Here is a 22,734-nt window from a genome sequence, read left to right on the forward strand (position 1 = left end):
GCCAACTGAAAGCCTATTCAGAGTCATAATTCATTAGATAATCCTGCTGAAAAGGCAAAATGAATCCTATACAACATAATAACTGCTAAGTACCTACTTGACTATATGTTGAGAGATGTTCTGTACAATCCTCGCCAGAGGCCCATCCTCATAAACTTAAGAGTTGAGTGTATCTGTAAGAGGGAGTCAAACAAAATCAGCATGAACCAACCCCTCCCCCCCACTAAGCTTAAATAGGTCTCTCTATGTCATAATATTTTAAAGTTTCATGGTATCAACTTATTTTACAGTATGGAGCAACCTTGACTGAGCAAAATACCCAGCCGTAAAGTGTTTCTAGCGTCTCTATCGCTAGCATGCCACAATGCAAAGGCAAAAAAAAAAAATTGGATAAAAATGTTACTTACTGCTCTCTCCATCTGCTTTGCTGAGTTAAAACGTCTTTGTCTGAAAACAATTCCTTCTTAATCTTTCACAGAGAAAAAAAATGAATTTATGTTCTCCAACTATGCAACTTTGACCGAATGAATGGAGGCTTTGCTATTGCCGTTATCACGATAACATAGCAGCTGGTTTTACAGTCAATTCCCTTTTTGTATAAAATTTAATGACCATGCAATTATTTAAATTTCAGACTAACTGCCTGGGCTTTAGTGGCACAATGCTGCTCCAAAAACACGAACTTGAAAGTTTCTGGAATGCCAACGGTGAATGAATGTGTTGTAATTGTATTGCATTTCTGCAAGATGGAGGTGCTTTATTTGAAAAGCTAAATAGCAAGGGTAAGGTTGTCCGTAAAGCCTGTTCTAAATTAGAGGACAGCTGATAACATTATTGCAGTTTAGAGCAAAAGCAGCAAGTGTGAGGTTAACAATACATTTGCTTCTTCTTCTTGTAGACGTTCAATGTGGTCTGCTTTATATCACAGTGCTAGCACAACTACTTGGAAATAAGTTCCATTGATTTGTATCAAGCGTGGGAAGAGTATGCCCTGACCTGGATAGCCCAGGCTGGCCCAATCTTGTCAGATCTCAGAAACTATGTAGGATTGGTCCTGTGGTTAGTACTTGGATGGGAGACCACTATGGAAGACCAAGGTCGCTATGCAGAGGAAATCAGTGGTAAACCACCTCTGTTAGTCTCTTACCCTGAAAACCCCAGCAGGGTTGCAGTAAGTCTGTTGTGACTTGCCAGCACTTCATACATACATAACCTGCAAAAGAGTAGTTTGCACAGACAGATCTTTGATTTTCAAAATTCCGGATATTGAGAAGTATCTAAACCAGTCTACCAATGAGGTCTAAAGACAATGCTTCACATATTATACTGGGTACATCCACATTATGTACAACAACCTGCCATTCAAGTCTTCTAGAATCTGACGTCAGTTACTTATCTTTGGTTTTCCTGTAGCAATTTTTTTAAAAAAACTTTTCTCTTGCTTGGATCACGAACTTCATGCCACAAAAGCTTCTTTGCCTGTTCTCTTTATTCTTGTAAAAAGCATATGATCTGTTCCTATTCTGTAGTTTTTCTCCAGTCCTTCAGAGCAGCATCACTGCTTGTCAACATTCTGTTACTGACACCTTCAAACTTAGAAAGTGAGAACATTCTAAGCAACATTCTACGACATTTTCATCCTTTAAAAATATTCAGTTTCCTGATGCATTGTGAGGCAACACATTGCACAAGTGAGAGTTAAAAACAAGTTTAAACTTAGAATTGTGCATTTGGAAGCCTGTACCAGCCATTCACTGATACTGTTCATAGCAATTTTTTTTATTTGCTTCATTTATACTACGCCTTTTCCCTTGATGGAGAGCAACTTACATTGTTCTCCTCTCCAATATTTTATCCTCACTACTACCTTGTGAGGTAGGTTATGCTGAGCATGGCCTAATTCACTTAGCCAGCTTCCATGGCAGCATGGGGATTCAAACCTGGGTTTCGCAGATCCTAGTCCAATACTCCAACCACTACACAACACTGCCTCTGAGGCTTTTAGCAATTATAAACACACTTTTAAGAGCTTGCTCAGCATATTTTAAGATTGTTAACCAGACCATCAAGAGGTCCTTTCAAGAGGAGTTGCTAGTTCTTCAGAACTTGCCCTTTCATTCTATTAACCATTCTCAACAGTAGTCAAAATTGCACCTAAATGAAAACCTTTATTTTGCCCTTTGGGGATCTTAATTGACTTTTTACACAAGCAGGTTTAGAAAATGTGTTTTTTTTGCTGGTGCCTCTGGTGCTTTAGCAGCTGTTTGATCACAGGCATGTGGTGGTGGTGGCGGCGGTTCATAGTACATTGAGCATGATTCTGAGGAAGCCACTTTAGCAGAACTCTACGCTGCAGGTGGCATGTGCCAGGCTGTGTCATTGTTTTGTGGCTATGCTTTGGCATGCCATAGCAGGGCCTAGTAGCATACAGCATAGTTTGCAAAAGTCAGCCTGCAAATGCAAGTGAGAAGTGATCTTGAAGGGGAACTGTTTTTTGAAATGAAAAAATCAGCTGTAAGATCTCTCATTAAGTAAAACATAGCTGAAACATGGATAGCTGGATCCATGCTATGGTAACATCAAGACTTGACTATTGTAATGCACTGTACATAGGTCTCCCATCTAAACTAACTAGGAAACTCCAATTGGTGCAAAATGCTGTGGCATGACTGCTATCAGGAATTAGCAGGAGCATGAACATCGCCCCCCTTCTGCAGTCACGCCATTGGCTACCTATCAGCTACCATGCTCAATTCAAGGTATCGGTTATCACATACAAAGCTCTTCACAGCCTTGACCCAGCATACCTACAAGACTGCCTCCTTCCCTATGCTCCTCTATGGCAGCTTCACTCTTCCAAACAGTGTCTCCTGCAGGTGCCATCCTGCACATGGATGAAACCAACAGCAGCCCGTACATGGGCTTTCTCTGTAGTGGCTCCTACCCTGTGGAACGGCCTGCCTGAGGAGGTCGTTTGACTATGTTTAGTCAAATATTTGCTTACTTTTCGAATTTTATTCTTATTTCCAGGAAATATGGTTGGTTTTTTTCCCCTTAAGAATTTAGAACAAAGCAGCACCTGGCAGAATGGAAGTCTGAAAGATCTTGAGGCTGGAGATAGACTGTAGGCACGAGGAAAATAATACCTATGGCACCGAGTGAAGCAGGTAAGCAAATCCCAAAGAGCAGAACCCAATAGGTCACTTAAATGAGAATAATGCAGGAAAGCTTTCTATGCGATTGAGCCCTACACTCCAACTCCTGAATATCGGTACTTTTGGGCTTCTGAAATATTTTCAGATACTGCCCAAACCTCTTCAAGCTATGCAACCATAGGGTCTAGGAATTCCCCCACCTCCCCACACCCCACCCCACCCCGGCCTATATCTCACTGCTGACTTCCACACCATGTACTAAATACCATGCTTTGGTAGTTGTCTCCAAGTTAAAGTAAATTGCTGAGAAATTACTAAATGATGTCATGTGAAAGAAATTCAAAGTAATTTCCTTGCACGTAAATAAACCAGAAAGGATTTACTCTAATCTCCATCTTTGATGGTTTAGGGCCTCTAGGGAATGTCACGGTTTTATAAACTAGATTGCAGTCTGAAGAAGCAGCATGTGGGAAAGGAGATTTCTGTTCATCTTACAAAGAGTGTCTGTAGAATTGCAGCTTTGCAACATTCCTTTCATGCTTTGCGCTGGCAGCATCGGAAACCATGTGTTATATTGTTAGCAGAGAATAGAAAGAGAACAAGCCAGCCCTTTTGGAGGAAGAATCTTATCATGCTGATCTATAGCCAAGTAGCTCTCAGGCTCCATCACCCCCACAACGTGATTCAGGCGCCAGAAAAGCCAGCTATGTCACTGCTTCAATATAGAGGGCAGTACTACTTCCTCCTGCTGGGCGGATTCAAAATTAGGGTAAAAATAAAGCAAAAGGGGACAGAACAGCCATTCTGTAACAGTCTCTGGGTCCTGGGCAAGAGGCAGCGATCCCCCTACCCCAGAGCCAAACTACAAGTGACGCCTGACACAGGTTGGACACTTGCCAGCTTCCCTCAAGTTTTGATGGGAAATGTAGGCTGCTTGGTGGAATGTTGGACAAGTGACAGTTGAAAAGTCCATTGGACAGCAGTCAGAGAGCCAAGCTGCAAGACCAGGACACCTACATTTCCCATCAAAACTTGAGGGAAGCTGACAAGTGTCCAACCTGTGTCAGGCATAACTTGTAGCTTGGCTCTAATTCTCCTACTGCCCTTTTGTGGGAAGAGGCAAAGATGTTCACCGCTGGTGCCAGTGAGTTCAGGGGCCCTGAATAGCTGGCTTATAGCATCACAGGAGCCGCTCAGCTGGGCTTGTTCCAGGGCCATTTTCACTTCCCAGTCCACTCACTCCTAGTGTTGAAATGCTTTTCAGCAGAATTTCAGCAACAGAAGCTGGCTTTGGGGGCTGGTTCTACTCTAGGACACTTTTTCTGTCACTGCTTTTTTTGCAAAACTGCAACCTAGGTTCCATATGGTACCTACCATAGCCTATATCGCACGTAAAATCTGCTAATACCTGTTCACATGTTGTATTGTTTATCTGGAAGTTCTATTCAAAGAATACATTTCTCTGTAATTTTTTAAAAACTGTTCATTAACTATTGATGCATAAATAAATATACTCATGGATGCCCTAATTAAGCAAACAACAGAGGGAAAGAAGGAAAATTTAAAGGGACAGCACCCCTTCTGTGACTAATAAATGATGCAAACTGACTATATTGTAAGCATTTCGTTGCGTAATCTGACCAACTACATTTTAAAAAATAGCTACAACCAGGGCCAGATCTAGGGTTCCCAGAGCCCGGGACAACCCAAGACCAGCCACCCTCCTGTGGTTGGGAGGCCACCCATGCCACTCGCCTGCCCCGCTGAGAGGGCAGCCAGCTTGCTGCGTGCTCCCTGTCCTATGGGGCAGGTGAATGGCATGGGTGGCATCCCAGCCCTCCATGCCACTCACTTGCCCAGCAGGACAGGGAGCGTGTGGCAAGCTGGCTGCCCCCTCAGCTGGCAGGCGAATGGCATGGATGGCTGGGAGGCCACCCGCACTATTCACCTGCCCCGCAGGACAGAGAGTGTGCGGCAAGCTGGCCACCCCCTCAGCCAGGCAGGCGAGTGGCACGGGCAGCCTCCCAGCTCTCCGTGCCATTCACCTGCCTGGCTGAGGGGGCAGCCAGCTTGCTGCACGCTCCCTATCCTGCTGGGCAGGCGAATGGCACAGGCGGCTGCTCAACTGCCGGCGCTGCCGCTGGTGCACTCCCGGCAGCTGGCAGCTGTGCCCAGTGCCCCCCCCTTGGTGGCGCTGGGGGAAGACTACCCCCCTGCCCCCCCTTGATCTGGCCCAGGTTACAACTTGAGAATGGCCTTAGAAAGGGGAGTACAAAACAGGGCAGAGGAACAAAAGTTAGAAACCATGGGGAAGGAACAGGGAGGAGAGTGAACCAGAAAGGCCCCATCCCATCTGCCAGTGGAAATTTCACCCCAACTCTCCTTATTTCAGAACTTGAGTACAAATGAAACATGTTTAAGCAACAATGAGGACAGTAACCTTTTAAAAACAAAAGCTAACTCAAGATTCTGCAAAGAAAAAAACCCCCACCAGATTCCCATGGTTTGGGCCATGCTCATAAACGCTGTCAGAATTTATAACTGACAAAGCAAATGTCACCCTGAGGTTTATCCTATTTACCTTTCCTTCATCAGTGAAAGATGCCAGTGATACTCTCTTGAATTTTTTTAAAAAAACGGAACTGTTAAAGTAAGAAGGGAACTGATACTTTGTCAAGTCTTATCTACGGTTGTCCACTCTAACCTGCTAAACTCCTGGAGATCTGTGGGTGGTGCCTGGGGAGGGAGTGGCGTTTGAGGAGGGGAGGGAGCTCATCAAGGATGTGATGCGATAGATTCCACCCGCTAAAGCTGCCATTTTCTCTGAGGGAACTGATCTCTAGAGCAGATATCCACTGTAATTCCAGAAGAACTCCAGGCCTACCTTCAAGTCAGTAAGCCTAGTCTTGTCTGACCCCTTCAGGCACTGGGGAACATTGCCCCTCCCCTCCACAAGCAAGCTGAATGTGGCATTGGAAAAACTGCACCAAAATTGTACCTTGAGTTGATATGTTTATTATAGGTAGGCACTTTTGCCACACAGAAAGGCAGAGGTTTAGAGAAGACACAAATGAAAGTGCATAGGTTATGTGCGGATCATATGGCCTGGGCATGGATACCCTGGAAGAAGAAATCACACTCTGAGGCATTCTAAATTCTTTTTGCCACGCGCAGAGCAACTATGTCTATTAATCGTGATTTTACGTTATTTCAGAGTTCTAAAGGAAAACCGACAGCTCATTATTAATCTTTTCCAACCTGACATCCTTTATTCACAGAATATACAATTACATGATACCATTTCCTTTTCATGAGGGTGTGTGTGAAGTATGATTTCATTTTGATTCAGTAGTTTCTGGGAATTACCAGTTAGGCCTAGTACAACAGTGTTCACCCCATAAAAAAACCACATACATGCAATGAAACAAAAATATCAATAAGCAATTCGCTGAAGAGTACACTTTGTTGGCAGGGGGAGGGGGAGAGAAAACATTAATTTATTTCAACTTTGTTTTCCTTTTAAAGGGAACAATAAAAAAATAGGGGGGAAAAGGACCAGCTGAGAGCTGCACAGGAACAGAATACTTACTTTACCCAGCCAAGTTCTGACTAACGTAGTACATGAGAACCGCATTGAATGGGAAATAGAAGAGCACATAAATATGTTTAGAAGAAATCAATCTGGTGAAAAGATTATATTACATGGCCTGCCTGTTCCGTATTATGGACAGTATTAGGCATGGCACAGAAATATCAAGTATATGATCATCTCTCAAAACATCAGGAAGCTCAGAAGCTTTCTGTGTTCGTATCTAGCCAAATACCTATATTGGTTTTGACAGATTTTCTGCTCCCACAGCTTGCCACAAGCAAGTAACACAAGCAAGTACCGCTTTTGGACATCTAGCTCAGTTGCTTTCATAAGGCCTCTCAACAAATCTCTACCACATTCACTGTCCGGGCTGTAATCACTGGGTCAGTTTTCAGCAACACTGTGCATTCTCTTTGCAACGGCAGTAATTAGGGCAGCACCCTTTCCACTCCCATCTTCAGAAAGCAGGAAAGTCACGTCACACCGAGGTGCCAGTTCTTTCACAGTTTCCTGCAGGATCCTAGAAAAACTAACATGCAATGGAGAAACAAGGATTATAATGCACATAGTGGTTGTGTGATCACTTATTTGTTAATTAGCAAGATGCCAGCAATTACAATAGATGCATGTGTATTGAAGGATGAAGGGAAGGGGAGATACAATGTATCTCCATGTGTTCTGCTCCTAGACACACATGGCAGTCCCCTGTGGGATCCCTGTCCATGGCAGTCAAGGAGAAGAGTGCACGTTTGCTCTTCACAACAAATACTTATCTCCAAGAGTTCCTTTATTGATCTGCATAAGAGTGAATGGTTTGAGGAACAGAAAGTGTTCGCTAGCATGAGGAGATGACTAGACATGGGCATGAACCGCATTACGAACCACGAACCTCGAACCGGTTTGGCAACAGGAAAAGTTCGTTGCGGTTCACTGGTTCGGGTTCATCATCGGCACCAAACCATGAACCACCGGTTCGTTAAATTTTTTCAGTTCGTGCCCATGTCTAGAGATGACAGCCAGCTGGGGTAATGCTACACATGCTGCAAGTCTCAGATGAGCCCAGGAATTGCCAATTAAGCCTGCTCCTATTTGCATAGCCCCAGCTTTTGTTGCAGCAACCCTAGTAGCCCAGACTAGCCCAATCTCATCAGAGTTCAGAAGCTAAGCAAGCTCAGTATTTGGATGGGAGACCACCAAGGAAGACTGGGGCTGCTGTACAGAGGAAGGCAATGGCAAACCACCTTTGCTCATGGGTTGTCTTGAAAACCCAATGAGGGGTTGCTATGAGTCAAGTGGCAGCATGCTTTATCTTTATCTTTGGTCATCTCACTTTAATAGACTCAAGTTATCTAAGGTAACTGAGGATCAGTCTAGACGAAATGGAGTTCGTGATTCTCCCATTGGTCTTTAAATGGAATACTTCAGGTGTGTGAGGGCAATGCCCCAGTTCCCTTGGGGAGAGTGCGCCTTTCACTTCTGCATGATTTCAACTCTCAAATACACCCTCCATGGGCTGCTATTTGCCCTAGAAGGAAAATGAGAGGTCAATCAAAGAACAGGGTAAGAAACAGTTCCAATGTGTCGTGGACACATGCAGGAGTGGAAAAGATTAAATCCTCCCTCCTCTCTGCCCCCCCCCCACCATGGGTTTTATAAAAACACTGGAAAGATCTAACCACACATCTCCCAGCATCTTGCCTGATTTGATCCAGAATGTTCCACTGGAGATCACTCACTGTACATGAAATTAGGGAAGTAAGGCACCCAGACAATGTGAATGAATGGAATTCTGTTTCCTTGTCCTGCAACCTCTGATTCAGGCCCGGCGTGTCCATGGAGGTGGTGCTGGCAGCTGCCTCGAGTGCTGAATTCTAGAGGAGGCGCTGTGCCAGCCCCCAACAACCGCCCCCCCATCTGGAAGCGGGCTGCATTCCCGCTTGCCTCTCCGCCCCTTTGCTGCTGCCGCCTGCCTTGGCTCAGCTCCTGGCAAGCCAGGTGCCCAGGTGGTGCGGCAGCAAGTGGGGAAGCCAGGCACCCAGGTGGCACAGCAGCAAGTGGGGAAGCGGGCCCTGTGTGACATCATCGCACAGGGTTGGGGGGGGCACGCTTTGTGCGCATGCACAGGCCAAGGGGCACAAGTAAGTATCTTTCCTCTGGTGCCAGAAACCCTGGCACTGGCCCTGCTCTGACTTGATCTTCCATCCTAGTGGTTTGTCAACTAAACATCATAAATTAATAATTTAGGTTAATTAGATGGTATGGGTCAGTTTTATTCAATGGGACTGAGAATTATGGGCATGCTCATTTAATTTGAGTGTAGGGGCTAGGTATAAATGTGATACAATGTGAAAAGGACTATATTTTTTTCAACTATGAATGGAACATTTCAGTTATTTAATTGCAAGAAATCTTGAACTTCCTTCAGTGTGTCAAGAGGTTTTTAGGGTTTTGTTCAAATGAACTTGACTGAAAAGTGAATGATGAATCAATCAAAATTCTTTTATTGCTGATCAGATGTAAAGTTCTCTCTCTCTCTCTCTCTCTCTCTCTCACACACACACACACACACACACTTGCTTTCTTACTAACTCCAGTAGTACAAAGCCAGGAAGATAGAACCTTAATGTGGTATTAGAAATATCATTACTGGCACTTAGAGTAATTATGTATACCGTTGAAAAGCAGATTTAGAAATATCATTACTGGCACTTAAAGTAATTATGTATACCATTGAAAAGCAGATTTTATTGCCTCTCTTTTTAAAATCTTTATCTAAATAACTGCTACTAATTTATTGGATTCATGTCTCTCTATTCCTGCATCTACACTCTTGGCTCCCTCCAAAGGCAGTCAATACGCCAAGAAGGTGAGGAGGGAAGAGAAGAGATGCAAAGTACTCACTGTGGGTGTAGTTTGTACAAGGTGCCATCCACGCCTACAGTGGTTTTTAGGTGTTCCAGGTTCCTGTTCTCACATATCTTCTCGACAACAGCCGCCAGTCCGGCTCCACAAAGTTGAGCTGCTCTCTTAGAAATACAGCCGCACACCTCCTTTACAATGATACTGTCATCACAAGTGCTGTCAAGACCAAGCTGTTGCAGGATTTTTCTCACTTGAAGCAAGGCAAGCCGGTCACTATCAGCCAAACACAAAACAGACCTCCATAGTTAAGAATGCAGATCTTTACAGACGGAGCAGACTATAGACCCAGACTGACAAAAAGTCTTTTACGGGTCCTCTTCTACTCTGCAATTTCCAGAGGTCAGAAGACAGATCCAGTGCCGTGTGGAGCCTTTTCTCTTCCTCATGACCAGCAGGAACAGAATTAGGCAACCCCCCCATAACTACATGAACATGCTAAATTGCACAATTTATGCAGGTCACAGAAATCATCATCACCAGCATTTATTCATTCAGCACACGGGACATATGGCTTTGCCTATAGATAAACAGTCTCTAGTCCCACCCCCAAAGTCTGCATATTTGTTACTCCCTGGTGCAGCATCCTGAGCCTGCCTAACAACAACAACAACAACATCCGATTTATATATAGACAACACCTACTCAAAGCGGTTTACAAAGTATATTATTATGCCCACAACAATCACCCTGTGAGGTGGGTGGGGCTGAGAGCTCTAGAAGAGCTGTGACTGACCCAAGGTAACCCAGCTGGCTTCAAGCAGAGAAGTGGGGAATCAACCCCATTTCTCCAGATTAGTGTCCTGCCGCTCTTAACCACTACACCAAATTGGCCTTACATTCTGTAAGGCACTGGCAGGCCACTCGGTGTGCTCCAGCCTAACTGCCACTGTGCAGTGGGTACGTTTAGATTAACACTTTGCCACTGGAGCTAAAGGGGGTGAGTGGAGCAGTTCTGTTCCACAAGTACAACCCATTGTCTGTGCCCTGCTTAAGGCAGAGACATTCAGATCAGAGCCTCAGAAGCAGACTTTTGAGGACAGACAGGTTCATAGGGGCCTTCAGAAACACTTTAGAGCTGTATTGATTAAAAAGAGCAGTTTAAATCATGCCCAGATGAACAAGAAGCCAGTGAAGATCTTTTAACAATGATGAACTCTCGTCCAATTGATCACTCCTAGTTAACAGCCTGGCTGCCGCTCTGAACCAACTGAAGGTCCACCACGCTTGACCAGTGGTAATTCAAAGTTAAATTACTACTACAAGACCCTGGTCTGCTTCTGTTCCCTCCCCCTGGGATGCTTGAAACAGGCAATGTATTTGGTTCAGGAAGAGAGTTTGACTACCTCTGGCCTCCTACACAGAAACGCTTTAGAGATTTATATGGTAGGATGTGAGATAACACACGACACGACTCCTTGTAGTATAACAAGTGGTTTTACCTTTCAATCTGAGACAGGAATTTGGTTTCAAATATTCCTCTGGTCCTCAGCGTTTCTGAAATCTGACCTCTGAAGAGAAGGCCTTGCTTTGTCAAGTCAATCAAAATCTGCCTCACTATTTCACCCAAGTACATTCCACTAGTCATCTTCTCATACCTTTCACACAAAAGAAAAGGCATTGGTAGTAGTGAGACCATTGATCCAGAGGAGTTAGCCGTGTTAGTCTGTAGTAGCAAAATAGTAAAGAGTCCAGTAGCAGCTTTAAGACTAACCAACTTTATTGTAGCATAAGCTTTCGAGAACCACAGCTCTCTGTGCAATATGCATGCATGCTGTCAAATGGGGCACAGCGGTTAGACTGCCCTACATGTTATTCTCGAAGATCTGAAATGGCTCCTGGGTGGAACAACACGTAACAGCAGCCAACCAGAGTTTGCAGCCATGGGTTGCCCCAAAATGTCTGTCAAGGAGGGTGGGGGTGCTTTCAAGCGGAAAAGTAGCTGGCAAGGAATCACTGAGCCGTTTCTTTCTCTGCCACCCTGCAAAACTGGAATTCAGCTCAGACTGAAGGGAAATGTCTTGAAAAGGGGACCATGGGCAGAAAACAGCGGGGGGGGGGGAAGGGTCCAACATCCTCCCTCCTTTTGGCTACTTTTCTATATAAACCACACTATGCCTCCACTTTTTTCCCATAGCCTGTAGGTTACCAACTCTAACATGGAAAATTCCTGGAGATTTTGGGGTTGGAGTCTGTAGAGGATGGAATTTGAGGAGGAATTTAACCGGAAATCTATGGTATAGATGAACATAAATCTATGGTATAGACCAGAGGGTATGCCCTCTGATGCTGTCTTTTTCTCTAGGGGAACTAATGTCAGTAGTCTGGAGATGGGTTGTAATTCCAGACCTCCAGGCCCCATCCTGGAAGTTGTCTGCCAACCTCCAAACCTGGAAATGACAGAGAGGGATGTGGGTAGAAAGCGGTTCTCTCCCTCCCTCCTGCTTGCCATTTCCTCACTTGAAATCCTCCACCTCTGTACTTCACATGTGTTTGGCACTGAACAGTATTTGATGATCACTTTTGTTGTTCCACCCTTAGGAACCAAGTGGATATGCCTTCAGTGACAGATCCATTGCCTGAAGCAAGAGTAAACAATGAAAGATACATCTGTGTAGATACAATATATGTCCACAGCCCCCCTATGATTTTTTTCTTTTTCAAACTTATCACATACGCTTCATTGGTTTGAAGACACTGCAATAACACCCATTTTTACCTCTGTTTCCCAGGATTTAATGACCCTTCATCCACTTCTTTATCATATTTTGTCCTGAGATTATTAATGCAGCCATTATCCCCAAATCCTCCCCATTCTGTATTGATGCACATCCTGCCTTCGTCTCCTTCGACAATTTCTATGTTCTTCATGTCTTCCATGTAGCACACGTTACTGCCTGTTCCTGGGGGGAAACAAGAGGTTTGTGCGTTTTATGTGATTGCAGTGGGGAAAGTAGTACAAACAGGAAGAGGAAAAGCAGGACAGTCGAGAATAAAAGAAACACTTCCTGGAAACACAAAAGATTTTCTGCAAGACCTCAAGGTATGGGGATGCTTGATTAGGGCACCTATTCAGAAAAGCAAGAGAATGAGTGCAGCAATGGACTTCTTGAGCATTAGCTATGGAAAGCGACAGCACCTTGTACAGGTGGACTATACGCAGCGGTCCCCAACCTTTTTGGCACCAGGGACCGGTTTTGTGGAAGACAATTTTTCCACGGACCAGGGGGGATGGTTTCAGGATGATACAATTGTGCACTTTATTTCTATTATTACATTATACATTATATATAATGAAATAATTATACAACTCACTACAATGCAGAATCAGTGGTAGCCTTGAGCTTGTTTTCCTGCAATTAGACGGTCCCATCTGGGGGTGATAGGTGACCGCCTACCTCGCCTGCTCCCTGGAGCCAGCTTTGCACTCGCCCGTCACTCACCTCCTATATGGCCCAGTTGCTAACAGGCCATGGACCAGTACCGGTCCACGGACTGGGGGTTGGGGACCCCTGGACTATAGGATGCATTTGTGGTATTCTGCATTGTAGGCCATGAGTTTAGTTTTATGATAGTTTGGGGTACAATCTATACCATAAGGTGGCATGTAACACCACACATTGGAACATTACACACAGGAGCACCTGTACACAAACATTGGGTGATGCTACCTTATTTTTACCTGCAATGAGGCCAATTTCACAGTTTGGGTCTTCATAACCACATGTCATCATGGTCCCAACAGTGTCATTGACCACGGCTACAATATCCAAATCGAATTCCTACAAGAGAAAACTCATTCAGAGAATGTAGCTAGAGTGGGAAAGATGCCGTAAGACTAGAGGTGGACAATTGTTCTGCAGCAAGGGCTAGCATATTAGACACTCACTATAAGACAGAGTACCACTTCTGATTTGTACATTTATTTGCTTGTACTTTAAATATCAGTGTGATAGTTTGGATATCTTACAGAACTAATCATCTGCAACTTGCAGCCTTAATTGTGAAGAACTTTGAGCCAGCCTTTGAAAAATCCTGCTGTCTGATGCTATATGGCCCCTGGACTTCTTTTTTATTTAGCCTCACAACAGCTCTTGAGATGTAAAGGGATTTTGATATCCAGTGAGCTGTTCAGAAGAGCATGGACCTGAATCCAACTCGCCCATGTCCAAGTCCAATATTCTGGATGTTCAGAGTGACTGTCATTTGCTTTCCTGATTTTTTATTTTATAGCAATGCTAATTACAGTCTCTAACGTCCCCCTGCAATAATGAGATCTAAAAATGTACACAGTATTTTTCCCCAGAGATGGTATGTGACCAACACCTTTTAAAAATCAGAAGTTCGTTTAAAGAAGAATTGCACTAAAATAGAGATGTTTGGATAACCGAGATTCAGATTATGTGAGTTCTGCTAAACTTACATTCCTTCGTTTAATAGCTTCTCTAAGCATATCAACAACATCCTCTCCTTCACAGTCTGTTGCCTTAAACCCCTTTGTCCAGCCAACGAGAGCTCCCTAGAATGGAGCAACAGTAAAAAAAAAAAAGAAGAAAGAATGAATGAGGTTTACAAGACCATGTAGGTGGAAGATCTGAAACTGGATTACACCTTCAACAATAGCTGGCTAATATCCAATTAGCTGGCTAATATCCAATAAATATCCAATAATATCAATATCCAATAAATTTAAAGTATAATGCTTAAAACTTCCTGCCTAGAATATTATTTTTCCCAGAAAAGGGCTATAGTACTACCTGGCACTGGATGATCCTTGCGGTCTTTTTACAGCATGAAAAAGAGTGTTCTATGTATGCACCTAATTGTTCACACTCCTCATGGAGTTTTTGTTCTGAATCTCCCTTCCTCCCCACCCACCCCCAGCCCTACACACACACACACAATTACAGTGGATAGAAATTTCGCTTCTGCGTGACATTGTCATGCTTCTGTTAATCTTCCAAATTTTCCCCTGCTCTGTTGCCCTTTTCCCCAAATTTGCTTTGGTTTGATCTTTCCTAGAAGATCATGCCTAAAACAGGTCTGTGAAAATGTGAATTTCTACACCTCCCTACTTAGATCTGGCACCATTTCCCCCCTTGATTGCCACCAGGGTTTTTTTTGTTGCCAGTGTTGTTTTTAAATTATCAGTAATCAGAATATCACCATAGTCTTCTCTACCAGCAACAGCCCGACCACCAAAAATTTTTGTAAAGGGTAAAAACCAAAACAATCCAGCGGCAAAGGGGAGGAAATGGTGAGTAGGAAGGGAAAACATGGAGTACTTCTCCATGTGGAAGCAGCATTGCTTCTGTGAATGTCTTAACATTTGCACCAGCAATCAAAGCTGAACTGAGAATCATCCTATGTGGAAGCAATCTTGTAGTCCCATTAGCAGCCAAGTAGCCTTACATGAACAAAAGTTGTGGCATCTGCTATTAACTACATAGTACTATGGAGGAACAATCAAGCTCTGGCTAATATTACCTATGCTCAATCATCTTATTTATTTAAGCTAAAAAAAAAACACCCTGCTACAATTTGGTATAGCTTCACTTTGGCTAATGTCACACATGTGCATTACCATACTTACGTGAGAAGTACAAGGTATAAATAGGAAGAATTAATACAAATATTATTGTTACATGGCAGCCATGGAGAGAAAGAAATTGTGCAGAGTGAAGATTCAGTCCTGCAAGGCTTTGTGACAGCTACTATTCAGATGGATTTTAAAACAAGTTAGACAAGCCATCCTCAAATTGTGGGACTGGGTATAGAGCTGGCTTGCAAGTGAATTGTATTATGTGCCATCAAGCTGCTTCCAACTTATGGTGACCCTATGAGTGAGAGACATCCTATCATTAACAGTCTTGCTCAGATCATGTAAACTGGAGGCCCTGGACATTTTGGATTTTCCTCTTCTCCTACTGCCTTCCACCTCTCCAAGCATTATTGACTTTTACAATGAGTCTTTATTTTTCATGATGTGACCAAAGTACGATAACCTCAGTTTTGTCATTTTAGCTTCTAGCTAGAATTTGGGGTCAATTTTATCTAGATCTCACTTATTTGTCTTTTTGGGCATCCATGGTAGATCCATGGATCCAAGGAGAAGGTGCTTCAGCTACCACCACCACCACCACCACCACACACACCATTTCCACACTTGAACCAGCCAAGGGGAGCTGCTATTTGCCTGTTGGGGAAAGTTAACACGCACTGAAGGCTACATGGAAATCTCCCCAATGGGGCAAACAGCAGCTCCTTGGGGCCATTTCAGATGAGGAATACGATATATGAGGAGACAGGGCTTCAGCCTCCCCCACCCCCCACACTATCTTTGAATATCAGATGTTGGGGACAAAAAATGCCCTGCTTATGAGCATATCAGAGACCTCTGTCTAGACCTTTGGCCATGGCTAGAAAAAGAATGCTAGATTAGTGGCTCTTGTGTGACGGAGGAAGGCAATTCTTATGCTAAAGCAGTAATTTCTGAAAAGGGCAGACCATCTACGTTGCCTGGATTGTGCAATTACTTTTCACACCAACCGCTCTGATAGTAGTTCATCACTAGCAAGGACAGTAGCCCCACAATCCCACAGCTGCTTCTGTATTACTGCCAAGATGTTTAACCCTGATAATGCAGAAATAGATTTTCAGTGGGAATACCAACACAGTAACAACTTATGAATCAAGCCTAGTCAGAATTCTCTCTTATCCCACACATGTACATATTCAATCTAGAGTCAAGAGCTTGAAGTTTTTGATTTAACAAAACATTGATTTTATGGGTTTTCTGGAAAAAATAATGACAAAGCTCCTTTCAAAATCTCATTGAGAGAATCCACAGCAGGGACAACAAACAAACATTACAGCTCTTTTGCACTGCAACTTTTAAAAAGATTGAGAGGAGTCCCAGATTAAAAGGAGTCCCACAGCTTGTATTCAGCGTCTTACCTTATCAATGCTTGCTTGCCTGCAGGGGAAAGAAAATGTAAAGCCAAGAGGGAGTCGTGCACCTTTAATGCCCATATACTCCAAAAATTCTGCGATGCACTGAACAATGTGATCAAACAGCTAAGGGGGAAAAAGAAAGACAATATTTAAAAGCAATATTTTCCATAGAATGTGGATCAAGAAAAAAAGATAGCATTTGTTGTTTTAATTCACCTCTTCCCCTGTTCCTTGCATAATTTCCAGCGGAATGGCAAAAATTTTATTATACATTCGGACCGATTTGCTTCTTCCACTTCTGATTTTTACAAGCAAAACTCTGAAATTTGTTCCTCCAAGATCAAGGGCAAGGAATTTTCCTTTTTCTGCAACAGAAAATCATTTCATATTTTATTACAAATCTTCTTACTTTCTTTACCTATAACAGTTTAACAAACTTCTCTATCATACAATTTTTATGCAGCATTTATTTTGGGATCCAATTAAATTCCCACCTATAATTTCAAGCATTAAGATTGGTAAATGCAGAGAATTCATGAAAGCTCTGCAGGAAAAGTCAGACAGTGTTTAAAAAAAATACATGTAATGTGTTTCTTAAGAGATCAGTACCATTAGAAGCAGAATTACTTTGTAGCACTTTTGAAAAATCAAACTACTTTTGGTAAGCACCGAAATATGATTCTAAGGATTTGTGATGAGTCATCCATTATATCTTATCTTACAGTCATCATAGTGAAGACCTTGAAAAGAACTTCACATATACCAGGATGGAGGAGAAAGAGATAAACAGTGTGGTACATGTGCAGGTGAGACTGCGGCTGTTCACTCCAGAAGGGATTAGGATTAATCGATTTCCCTGAAGGACCCTGCAGTTTTTTCTCTGGATGTTCAAGTGCCCACAGGAAGGCATCCAGCTACAGAAGCACAATGTCACATGCCTTTCCAGGTTCCTACCTGTTCCATCTGGAGTTCCACAGACAAAAGTTGGCAGCATTTTCACTGTAGCTGTAGGCTGCGTCGCTTTCCTCAGGCCATTCTCCAGTTCCATCCTCATTTTGTTTTTTACTTCTCTGAGGTTCTCTTTGGTCAATCTGAAGTATGCCAAGACCTCATCAATCTGTTTGCGCTGGGATAATAACCTGTAGGCAACTGCAGTGACCATTGCAGCCCCTTTCCCGCTGCCACTCTCAGAGAGCAGGAACCGGACGTCACAGTTGGGGACTAGCCTTCTGACTACTTTATGGAGGCGCTTAGCATACCTAAAAGACAAAGCATTTTAAAACCTTGCAAATGCCATGTACATCAACCCACCTATTTCAAACACAAACTGCCCTGCCTCACCACATTACTTGGCCTCATGCAAATGCGAGTGATGGCCAGTCAATTAGAGCCCATTGGGCTTCAAGGGATGGGAAGGTTCAGCCAGCCTCAGCTTAAGAGACTGAAAAGAGAAACTGTTTCGTCAGACAGGGAATGCAGTTCTGAGCATCAGCTCAGATAGGACTTTTGTTTGGCTTTTAGTTAGGATTTGGAGACAGTTTAGAGAAGAAAACTGGTTTTAGTGAGACAAACAAGCACGCTGTTAAGGGCCCATCAAATCTAATTTCCGTGTACAGGTCCTAAGAACTCTGTGAGTTATAGGGTTACCAGTCTCCCGGAGAGGGCAGGGCATCCCCCACTCCCAGCCTCCACCCCTCCTCCACTACCTCTCGCCTGGCCAGTGGGGGGGGGCACAGGAATGGACCTAGGAATCCTGCAGTATGCTCCGGAGCACTTCCATGTCGCGCCATGAATGACGATGTCATTCCTGGTGCGACATGGAAGCACCAGGTCGTGTGCGTGGGGCTGATTTAGTAAAAATTGGTCTCAAAGACTAAATTGGATCATTCTCAGTGTGACATAGAAGTGCTCCTGAGCAAAGTGAGTCCTCCTGTCAGGCCACCCCTACAATCCCCATCCCCCACTTTCACACCTGGGGGACCTGACAACCCTAGTGAGTTAAAGGAGCAGCCTAGAACCTGAACAGTAGTCCTGTCAGTTAATTCTAATGGACTAGAATGCTGAGATAACCTGTCTGGAAAAAAAGAGGATAAAATCTCCCCTCAGTGTTTGTGTATGTATGTTAACTGAGGCTCATTTTCAATTTAACTCAATTTAAATTTATAATCTCTCAGGAGTGGAGATGACAGCCAGCTTTAAATTCACAAACAGGGCATAATAATGAAAATAATCTCTACTTGGTTTGACTCAACTGATAATCAGAAATATGTGGCTTCTGAACATGGCATTTATGTGAACACGTGAAGCTGCCTTATATCAAGTCAGACCATTGGTCCCTCATAGTTAGCACTGTCTACTTTGGCAGCAGCTCTCCAAAGTCTTTGATTAAAGTCTTTAGTAGTACCTTTTACTTGATCTTTTTAAACTGGAGATGCCGAGGACTGACCTCAAGACCTTCTGGTAGATGCTCTGTCACCACAGTCCTTCCCTACACGTGACATAACTATCATCGCTAATAGACCTTGAATCTGCTTATCCCTTTTTATAGCCACTAGGACTGAGCATATTTACATAACACCTAATTAATTACCATATGCCAATAAGCTACAGTACTTTCTCCCTCTGAGAGAGGAAAGAATCCTGCTTAGCCCTCTGAATTATTTTACTTACTGAGGGTGCGTCTTATACAAAGTTCCATCCATGCCAACCGTCGTTCGGAGCCTAGTCAGTTTTTTATTTTCACGAAGGCGTGTCAATATGGCCGCTAAGGCTGAGGCACAAAGGTTTGCAGAACGGAAAGAAACAATGGTGCAGACATGCTGTACAGCAATGCAATCTTCTTCAGATGGGGACAGGCCCAGTTCTGTCAAAATCTCTTTAGTATTGTTCAGGCCTTCTTTATATCTAAACCAAAATGAAGGAACCAGAAATATTGTCAAGGGGAGCCATTTCAGAGAGGGGAGGGCAATGTTCAGCCACTTGTGACAGCAGAACTGAACTAGCTACATTTATGGAAAACAGTCTTAACATGTCTTACTTTTCCATGGCAGCGACATGCCTTGTCTCAATCTTGTCCTTGGTACAGAGATCCGTTGATAACTTCCCATTGAAAAGTAAGCCTTCCCTTGCCATTTTCAGAAGGATCAGCCTGACAAGTTCTCCTAAATACAATCCACTAATCATCTTCTCAAATCTGTGATTAAACAAAAGTTGCAGCTATATAATGTGAAGTCGTCCAAATGAATGCAATTTTTATTTTTAAAAGGAATAATTCTATATGGATAGATACATATCTAAGTATGCAGGAAAGAAAGAGATCAGTAACTATCCAGATTATACCAAATTATTGTTGTTGTTGTTGTGTTGTTGTTATTGTTATTGTTGCTGTTTTGTTGTTTTTTATTTATAGTCTGCCTTTTTCACTGAGATCTATCTCAGATACCTATTTCACTGAGATCACATAATGCAAGTGAATGCAATATAATCAGTTAACTAGGTCATTCACAACAAAAATGCAATATGATCAGCAGTTGGGACATTCAATGAAAAACAGAATGCAAATTTGTTGCAAATTTGAAAAACAGCATAGAGCCAAAACACATAGATGAAACCTTTCTGAATTAAAGTATAAGCGATTAACATGACATCATTAGTAATACACTACTACTGGATAGTTTTGTATCTACATTAGCAGATAGTATCCAATGGCCTAGTGCACAGTCCCTGTATCTTAACAAGGCATCTCTTTCAGCTATTTCTTATGACACAGCCCTATAATCTGGGTAGAAATAGAAACCCTCCTGAATAATTCAGTCTTGCACAGTTTGCAGAAAGCCTGGGAGCTATGCTGACCTCCTAAAATAGGCCATTTCACAAGGTGGGGGCTACCAGAGAGAGTAAGTACGTAGAAGGGCAGTTGTTGATTTAGCCCAGATGGTATCTGCCGAAGGCCCTGTTCAAATGAGTGAAGCTGCCACAGCGGAACATAGGGAGAGAGGTGGTTCCGCAGATATGTGGGACCTAGGCCATGAAGGCCTTTGAATGTAATAGTCATTACCTTGAATTGAGCTTGGTATCTTATGAGTAGCCAATGAAGTGACTACAGAATGGGAGTGATATGCGTATTCCATCTTGCTCCTGCAAGCAAATGAGCTGCAGCTTTTGCACCAGCTGGAGTCTCCAAGTTAACTTTGAGGGGAGACCTACGTAGAATGAATTACAGTGGTCTAACTTTGATGGTACCACGGTATGAATCCAAGTGGCCAGATCAGCCATGTCAAAGAAGAGGGCCATCTTCCAGGCTAGTCTATGTCGGGACAAGGCCTTTTTTTGCAGCTACATTTACTTGCTTCTCTAGTGCAGTGCTGGATCCAATATAAACCCTCGGCTTTTCACTGAGTCAGCCAGGGTCAACTGGACCCCATCAAAGGTCAGAATGTCCTTCAAGATCTCTGCTTTTCCAACCAGCATCACCTCCATCTTGTCTGGGTTCAATTTCAATTTGTTCGTTTTCAGCTATTTGACAGCAGCTGTCAGGCAGTGACACTGTACCTCTACAGCATCACCAGGGGATTTGGATAGCGAGATATAGAGCTGGATATCAACTGCATATTGATGGCATCCAATTCAATAGCTACAAATGAGATCTCCTAAAGGCCTCTATATAGAGGTTGAATTACATGGGAGATAAGACTGAGCCTTACAGAACCCCACAAGATAATTCCCACACTGAAGGTAGCTGGTCTCCAATACCAACTTTTTGAGTTTTTCACATGAGGAACAATTTAAACCAGTCCAAGGTGCATCCCCTGATACCTACTTCTGCCTCCAAATGCCTCAACAGGATGGCATAGTCTACTGTATCAAAGGCTGCAGGAGGAGCTACAATAACGTACGACCAGGAGGAGCTGCAATAATGTACGGCCTTTGTCTATGTTCAGGCGTAGGTCAACTACAGCCACCAGGGTCATCTCCATTCCATAATCTGGCCTCAAACCAAACTGAAAAGGGTCCAGGGAACAAGAATTGTCCAAGAAGGCCTGGAGTTGTTCAGCTACTGCCCTCTCAACCTCAGAAAGGGCAGATTAGAGACTGGGCAATAATTGGTTACATCGTTTTTGTCTAAGGATGTTTTTTTTAAAAAAATGACAGTTATTGAAAATACACTAAATGGGAAACTCCTCATGCATTTAGCTATCATATATAATACACATTTGTTCATAATCTGTACATCCATGCACTTGCCATACTACAGCGAATCCAAAATGTGGTTCAAAATTTGACTTTACAAAATCCCAGAATGTCTTAAAACAACAACACAAGCCTGTTAAAGCAGCACACAGTAGTGGAGAAAATACTGGGAATTCTGTGAACAAAGCTCCCATATGGGTTTTCCCCCCTATAAAAATCACTCGTGTGGGGTTTAAGCCTGTCCCCCACCCACCCACAGCCTCCTGTGTCATTTCCTCCAACCTGAATTGGTTTCCCAAACTGAAAATGTGTTATTTACCCCCATCAGGGCAAACATACAGGCCCTGGATCAACACTGTTTGAGGTCAAGGAAAGAACGTGGAGAGAAGGCTTCCCCTGCCTTGCATCACAATCTCAATTGGAATCACATTCCCACGCTCCCAGTTTTAAACACACACACACATCAATCAAGAACTGGGAACCTACATGTTTTTGAGATAAAATACAAAAGGTCTGGCATAGGCTGAAGGGGGGAGGGGGAAACACAGGGAATTTGGGGGTGCACCCTACTGACTAACAAAACATGGTGCTTGTCAAGGGCAGTCCCATCACAGACCCAGGCTTCGCTTGCTTATGTCTTTGGACTTGGCAGCCTTTCCCTGTGGCCACACAAGGAGCAAACCTTCTTTCTCTTTCCTCCCATCACCAAAGAGTTCTTGTTCCCCAAAGCAAAGAGCCCTACATAACAGCCTTTTTCACTGTGGTGCCCTCTATCATGTATCAACCCATAGAGAATCCCAACATAGGTAATGCTCCTCCCACACTGATGCTTGCAGCGAGTTGATCCTTCTCAATGCTACTGCTATTCCAAAGGGCTTTACACATATTTTAAGACTGTATATGTGCCTACCAGCTAAATTATTA

General features: G+C 43.4%; 1 protein-coding gene across 1 annotated transcript in view; it reads right to left on the reverse strand.

Moving 5' to 3' along the window:
* Window positions 1-6,399: 6,399 nt before the first annotated feature.
* Window positions 6,400-22,734, reverse strand: part of LOC129332165 (hexokinase HKDC1) — a 37,592-nt gene continuing 21,257 nt past the window's right edge. The window contains exons 8-18 of the mRNA XM_054983061.1: window positions 19,658-19,813; window positions 19,291-19,524; window positions 17,575-17,879; window positions 16,837-16,985; window positions 16,624-16,743; window positions 14,090-14,185; window positions 13,349-13,448; window positions 12,386-12,569; window positions 11,109-11,264; window positions 9,649-9,882; window positions 6,400-7,276 (exon numbers count right to left, since the gene is read on the reverse strand). Coding sequence (XP_054839036.1) covers window positions 7,132-7,276; window positions 9,649-9,882; window positions 11,109-11,264; window positions 12,386-12,569; window positions 13,349-13,448; window positions 14,090-14,185; window positions 16,624-16,743; window positions 16,837-16,985; window positions 17,575-17,879; window positions 19,291-19,524; window positions 19,658-19,813 — 1,879 coding nt within the window. The 3' untranslated portion in view covers window positions 6,400-7,131. The remainder of the gene's footprint in view (window positions 7,277-9,648; window positions 9,883-11,108; window positions 11,265-12,385; window positions 12,570-13,348; window positions 13,449-14,089; window positions 14,186-16,623; window positions 16,744-16,836; window positions 16,986-17,574; window positions 17,880-19,290; window positions 19,525-19,657; window positions 19,814-22,734) is intronic.

This window comes from Eublepharis macularius, chromosome 6 (assembly GCF_028583425.1).
Source record: "Eublepharis macularius isolate TG4126 chromosome 6, MPM_Emac_v1.0, whole genome shotgun sequence".
NCBI classification, from domain to species: Eukaryota; Metazoa; Chordata; class Lepidosauria; order Squamata; family Eublepharidae; genus Eublepharis; species Eublepharis macularius.